The sequence below is a fragment of the Atta cephalotes genome, assembly GCF_000143395.1.
Source record: "Atta cephalotes unplaced genomic scaffold scaffold00054, whole genome shotgun sequence".
Lineage (NCBI taxonomy): Eukaryota > Metazoa > Arthropoda > Insecta > Hymenoptera > Formicidae > Atta > Atta cephalotes.
The window spans coordinates 464,644-471,574 of NW_012130118.1; the positions used below are offsets into that span (position 1 = coordinate 464,644).

The window sequence follows — 6,931 nt, forward strand, 5'->3', positions numbered from 1 at the left end:
CACTGTACCACAAGTGCCGTTCAAATCGTACTTGTGGTACAATGTTTACATCAGTTTAAATTTATTTTAATTCAAATTAACTGAAGTTATCATTCAAAAAAACAGAGTCGTAACAATGTCTCCGTTGAATGAAATTCAGTGTGCACAAATTATTGCTCTTCTGAAAAAAGGATTAAGCGGAGTCATATTGCAAGAAGAGTGGATGTTAATCGGTCTTCGAAGAGTCGAGTTTACGCTCGTTACCAACAGGAAGATTTTGAAGAAGCGAACAAGGTTGAAGATGAGTAACATCAACTCGTGAAGATCGCAACATCGTCAATGTGGCAATGCGGAATCCAACAATAATTGCACTACAAATTGTAAGTAAAATTCTTCCGCACCGACGAATCAACGTTCAAACGATCAGGCGTTCAAAAGAGGCTTGAGATCGCGATTCGTGCTCGAAAACCAATGTTACCTATGGCTCAACATGCTTGTTTAGAACATGCTCGCTTCATCAAAATTGGACTGTGAAACAGTAGAACAACGTATTCACTGATAAATCACGGTTTTACTTCTTTAGTTGTGATGTAAAAATTCGTATTTGGCGTCATCATAGGCATTGTTAAAACAAAACTATATCGAGCTTGTCCGAATATTTGATAGCGGTTCCATTATGATATGGGGTAGAATATCAATACATAGATGCACGAACGTCATCATCATACCATCTCGTGGAATGACTATACGCTAAGTGGAAGAAATTTTGCGTCTTCACGTCATTCTGATGTGTCATCGAATAGGACGCAATTTCATTTTAATGTAGGACAATGCTCGACCATATGCGGCTAGGATAGTCCTTAACTTTCTCGAAGAAAACAACATCGAGGTGCTATCACATTCACCGATGAGCGCGGAATTAAATTCCATCGAACATGTACGGGACATGATGGGAAAAAGGGTACAATTTGGAATCGCTAACGAATCTCCAAGAACTAGAAGCAGCATTGCATCGAATATGGGAAATACCTCAAGCCGTAATTAGATCTTGCATCGATATGCGTGAGCGTTTGCAAAAAATTATTCAAAAACGAGACGGAAATATCATTTTGAAATAAATGGCAGTCTCAAAATGGCCTCTCTCTGTAAAAAGGAATCTCAAAAGGTGAGAGGCAATGACTCACTGAAAACACACCCTGAAGGATAAGAACCTTGTAATTTTTACAAAAGTTATAAATTTTAATGTACATAGCTGTCATTGAGTTCGCCATTTTGAATTTTATATCTTTAACACCATATTTAAAATCGTCGACCCAAAAATCAGAAATTTGAATTCTGTGATGACAAGAATTTTTAAAATTTACTCATTTTGATAAAAAATAATAAAAATTTTGATTTGGACGCTATATTGGGTCAGTCATTTTGAATTTCATACTTTTGACGTAAGATTTAATTTCAGCAATTCCAAAAACCTATAATACATATAATACATTTTACTTTTTAATATTTTCAACTTATTTCACTTAATATTAAATTTATCCCTTATCTTTAAGGGATAGTTTTTTCATTCTTCAGAGTGGATTCAGAGTGGCCGATAAAAAAAAATACATGTCAAATATTTTTCAAATTTCTAAAAATATGCAAAGTTTCATTAAAAACGATGAATGAAATCTCCGTAGGTTTACTTGTCAGTGAAAAAAATTGTAGCATAATGATAAAATCATTTTAAAGAAAAAATGTTTAAAGAGAAACTTTATTTAATTAAAGAAATTGGCTTTAAAATGTTTTTTCGCATATGGTCACTTCGCGACCATTCTTCCCGGAGATATATGAAATTTGAATTTGGTTCTTTTTGACACTGATTTTAAGAGACACAAATTTTATTCAGTAGCTGCATGCAAACTTCAAGATAAAATAACTTCGTCTAAAATCATCGTATCAAGATGTTTAAAAAAGCATTTTACAGGTTGAAACTTCTACTTTTCAGATCACTATTTTAAAAAACGGGTAAGTTATATCTATAATAAATCTAAACTAAACCTTATAATTAAAATTCACTACAATAGATCAAAAAGGAATACAAATATAAAAAAATTTTTTTATTAGAATCTGAAAATCCCATATTTATCATACGATTTAGAAAAATATCCACTTAATGAGGAATTTATATCGCGGAAAAGTTCTTTTCAAAATCGAATAAGCTCGATTGTAATATTATGTCACCGTCACATCTGGAATAGCGAATTTATATAAACTGAAACAAAAATTTATATAAACTGAAACAAAAATTTTTTATCATGTAATATCTTTCTAACAGGCCTGTCTAATTTGTATTTGAGCACCGGAGTCAAAACGCATCGATGCAAAAAGATATAATATGAATAAAATTTCATGGACTGTAAAGTGTTGATAAGGATACGCGTCTCTCAGACGCGTATCAACTTACAATCTCCAAAATCTTACTCATATTGATTTTTTTACGTCAATAACTTTGCTTTTTGGTTTCGAAGCTCAAATTGAATAGACCTGTTTTATAATATTTGTATTGTACGGATGATGGTCAAGACTTGATTATCTTGTTACCTTGAAAAATTTAAATATACGACTTTCGCTAAATACATCTTGCCCTGTGATTGTATGCTCTTTATTATTTATACCTGTATCAAGTCATCTCTAAAAATTTTTAATATATGTAGTACTTATAGCAACAATGGCAATATGGATTTTAGAAACAAATATATAGTTGTAAATATTAAAAACAAATAAGTTTTTTTAATGTTACTTTCATTCTTATTCTTTCAGCGTATACATGATGAATGAAACAAGAATACAAGTGGCTGAAGGAAAATTGAAGGGCGTCGTTGTACATGGTTGTAATAATGTTAGATACCTTGCTTTTCGCGGAATACCATATGCCAAACCTCTGGTCGGCGAACTCAGATTTAAGGTAATTATATACTTTGTTATCAGGGCACAATATAATTAAGTTTAACAACAATGAAAAAGTAAACTTTAACCTTTTCCTTAGAATAAGGATTTTCCTTAGAATAAGAATTAAAAAGAAATGAAAAAAGAAGAATCTCAATTTTCTTCAAATGTTCACGAATTAATTAGATATGGTAGAATTAATTTTATAAGATTTAAAAAATATATATCTTTTAAAACTATTTCTTTCAAAAATAGATATTGTGTTAAATATAATTTATATATTTATATATTTAGGATCCAGTACCAGTGGAACTATGGCATGGTGAAAGAGATGCCTCGAAATATGGAAATATAGCTGTTCAAATAAACCCTGTAATACAGGAAATTGTGGGCGATGAAGATTGCCTTTATTTAAATGTGTATACTACAAAAATCAAATCCTCGGAAAAATGCATGGTAATGGTATGGATACACGGTGGTGGCTATTTTGTAGGTTCCGGTAATCCAGATTGATATGGTCCCGATCATTTTATGCAGACAGACATAGTATTAGTTACCATAAATTTTAGATTAAGCTCTTTAGGTATGTTATTTATTACTTTGATATATATTTTTTATATATATATATCATTTGTGTTTTTTCACATTTCTTCAGAAAATGTAAATGTACATTTAGATTTTTATTTATTTTTTATTTTAAATAACTCATTGATATATAATTATGTTATTAATTTATAATCAAATACTAATACAGAAAATAAAAATAGTTAATAAATAAATAAATTTATTTATTATCAAAAATTAAGAAATAAGAAGGAATATTATTTTTTATTTATTATAATATATGCATATTTCTAAAATTGAAATGTTTCTAAAAGTAACAGATTATATTCATAGAAAATAGATAATTATTAATAATAGATGATTTGTTGCGTATTCACATTATGGTCTTAAAAAATACTGTACATAATTATTAATTATAACATTTATTAACTCTAAGATAAATATTATTCTCTTGTTTATTTTATAATGATTTACTTTTTGCTTGAATATATCAGCCTTGTAAGAAAAAAAATTAATGCTTTCAGGTTTTCTGAACCTTAATGACGAAATGATAACAAGTAATCAAGCTCTGAAAGATGTGATCTTGGCATTAAAATGGATTAAAACAAATATAATAGCATTCGGTGGAGATCCAGAAAAAATCATTATCTTTGGCGAAAGCGCTGGTTCAACCACAGTACATGCTCTAGCCCTATCTCCGCTAGCTAAAGGTATTGTCTATCTATATCTTTAGCCCTACAACAGATTTTTAAGTCTTAAGACATACGGAATGAATAAATCACAATCAATTATTCTCCTCGTATTCGACTATAGTTGGTCAATTGCTTACGGTTTAAGATTTAAAATACTATGTTGTAGATCCGAATTTAAAGAAAGCATTTAAACTGATGCAAACAAAAATCAATCAAAGAATCAATAATGCAAAAAAAATCAATAAATTCTGAGATTATGTATTATACAATAGAAAGAAAGGAAAGCAAGATTTTTTTACGGTAACGAATCTATGAACTAATTTTATTACGATTATGCCTTGTAGGTTTATTCCACAAAATAATCGCACAAAGCGGTGTCATCTTAAATCCTTGGGCCTTTAATGAAGTTGGACACAGGTTTTATGCTTGCCAAAAAACTCGGAAAAGAAACATCAGATCCAAAAGTCGCATACGAATTTTTAAAAACAGTTGACGCAAAAACACTTATTAAAAATTCATTATGGGCAATTAATACTGAATCAGTAAATAGCTCAATATTTTATTATAATAGATTACGCCATCTCTTCCGGATGGATATATGTGTGTATGTAGTCGCATTTTGACATCCATCCGGACGAGACAAGAGCATAATAATCGAATTTCATGGTAAATTCAACTATTCATTTATACATATTTCATATTCATATTTTAAGAAAAATGTAATATTTGATATCTTTTTATGCAGTTGGTATATATTTTTTCTTCTTTTAAAAAAGTTTTTTTACAAATTTTAACATATGAATAACATATTTTTCATTTATAATCATCAGGAGAAATTGAGTTTTACTCTACCCTTCACGATCACTCTGGACAGCAAGTCATCGAATCCAGTTTTTCCTGAACATCCAAAGGAATATGTAAACCGCGGAATTCAAATGCCCTTCCTTTTAGGATTTAATCGTAATGAAGGAATTTTTTTTATACGTAGCAACTTTTTCGGAGGTAATAAAGAAGTAAATTTTATCGTGCGTGCACATACTGTTAATAAATATATTCTTAATTATTTTGCTTTTATCTTTTTTATATGACTTTTTTCTACAATGTAACTTGTTAAGAATAATACAATTTTGATACTTAACAAATACGCTGTCAACATTTTATAAAAAGATTTCCATAATACTTTTAACGTTTATAATATTAAAAATAAATTTGTTTACTGCAATTTTTAAGTACATGTATAAGAATTATAATTATTAAATAATTCATTAAATCCTTAAACAAATATATGTTTTAACATATTAAATAATTACATTGTTCTAAAATAACTTTATCTTATATCTAACTTTACTTTATATGTAGGTTATGTGTACGTTCATCAACATTTAAATTTATCAAATAAAAATATACAAAATATGTATATTATTTATTTTTATTTAACAGTAATATATTATACATATATATTTTATACATATCTCTCTTAAATGGCATATATTTATATTAAAATAAAAATTTTATTTTAATATAAAAATATATTATTTTTGAGATAGATATTTTTCATGAATTTATGAAGTCAATTATTTCTTATCAAAAATACTCATACTGAAATATTATTTGTTCGATATGCAATATCCCAAAAGTGATCAATATAATCATATTTTTAAAATTGTTTCAGATATAAGCGACGAAGATCTACAGAAAATAAATGATGATTTTAAAAAGGGAATATTATTAAATATATTATCCGAGTTATGAAATAGGAATTACTCGAGGAAATACGACATCACTATTTTGGAAATGAAGAAATAGCAGAAAAAATTTTGATAAATTATTCAGATTTCTTAGGAGATACATATTTCATACGCGGCATAAGAGATGTAATTCAATCGCAGAAGTATTCTGGTCATTTTAAATCGACGTATTTGTATCATTTCAATTATGAGAGCGAAACATCCCTTTTTAGAACAGTATTAGACATAGGACTTCCAGATATATTGTCGCTAGTTACAACCACATAATATATCTTACATCAAAAAGCACAAATACATTTTATCAATTAACGATGCTATTATTTCTGAAATTGTGAGCCCAATCATTATATTCAATTGTATTATTATAATAATTGTGCATAAAAGTAATGATAAAAATATCTTATGTTATAAAAAAATTAACATATAAAAATATTTAGAGAACTGAAGAATTTAAAAGAAATGTAAATTTGAAAATGATGAAACTGCATTTTTAAAAATAATTTACAAATATAATAATATTTTACAGGAGTAAGCCACACAGAGGATTTAGGTTACCTATTTTTCCCAGAAGCTGCAAAATCATTTAATTTTACGTGTCCCAAACCAGGTTCAAATGATTACAAAATTGTAAATTACTTTGTGCAAATGTGAACAGATTTTGCTAAAACAGGGTACAAGAATATTTTTCCTTATTTTATACAAATTATTTTATACAAATTCTACAAACGTATATTAATTCTAACTTCAAACACATTAATTCAAACTGATTTTTAGAAATCCAATGCCGACTATAAATTTATGGTTACCACTAACTGGTCGCAAAACAAAGACTACAATGGTCTAAATATTGATTTAAATCTAAAAATGGAAACCTTCCGTTATGGAACGCTGGGATTGGGAAATTGTTAAAAAAATGTTCTAACATTATCTGATGTAATCTTATCTATTAAAACTAAATTTTTTTTAGCATTTTTTGTTTTTTGTTGAAAAACGCGTTTAAAATAAATATTTCTTAACTTT

The 6,931-nt window shown here is 27.9% G+C and overlaps 1 protein-coding gene across 1 annotated transcript in view; it reads left to right on the top strand.

Moving 5' to 3' along the window:
• The first annotated feature begins 115 nt into the window (after nt 1-115).
• The window catches only part of LOC105623215, a 14,991-nt gene continuing 8,175 nt past the window's right edge, over nt 116-6,931 (top strand). The window contains 8 exon segments of the mRNA XM_012204615.1: nt 116-273; nt 2,782-2,926; nt 3,202-3,490; nt 3,996-4,181; nt 4,508-4,571; nt 4,573-4,705; nt 4,994-5,165; nt 6,438-6,558. Coding sequence (XP_012060005.1) covers nt 116-273; nt 2,782-2,926; nt 3,202-3,490; nt 3,996-4,181; nt 4,508-4,571; nt 4,573-4,705; nt 4,994-5,165; nt 6,438-6,558 — 1,268 coding nt within the window.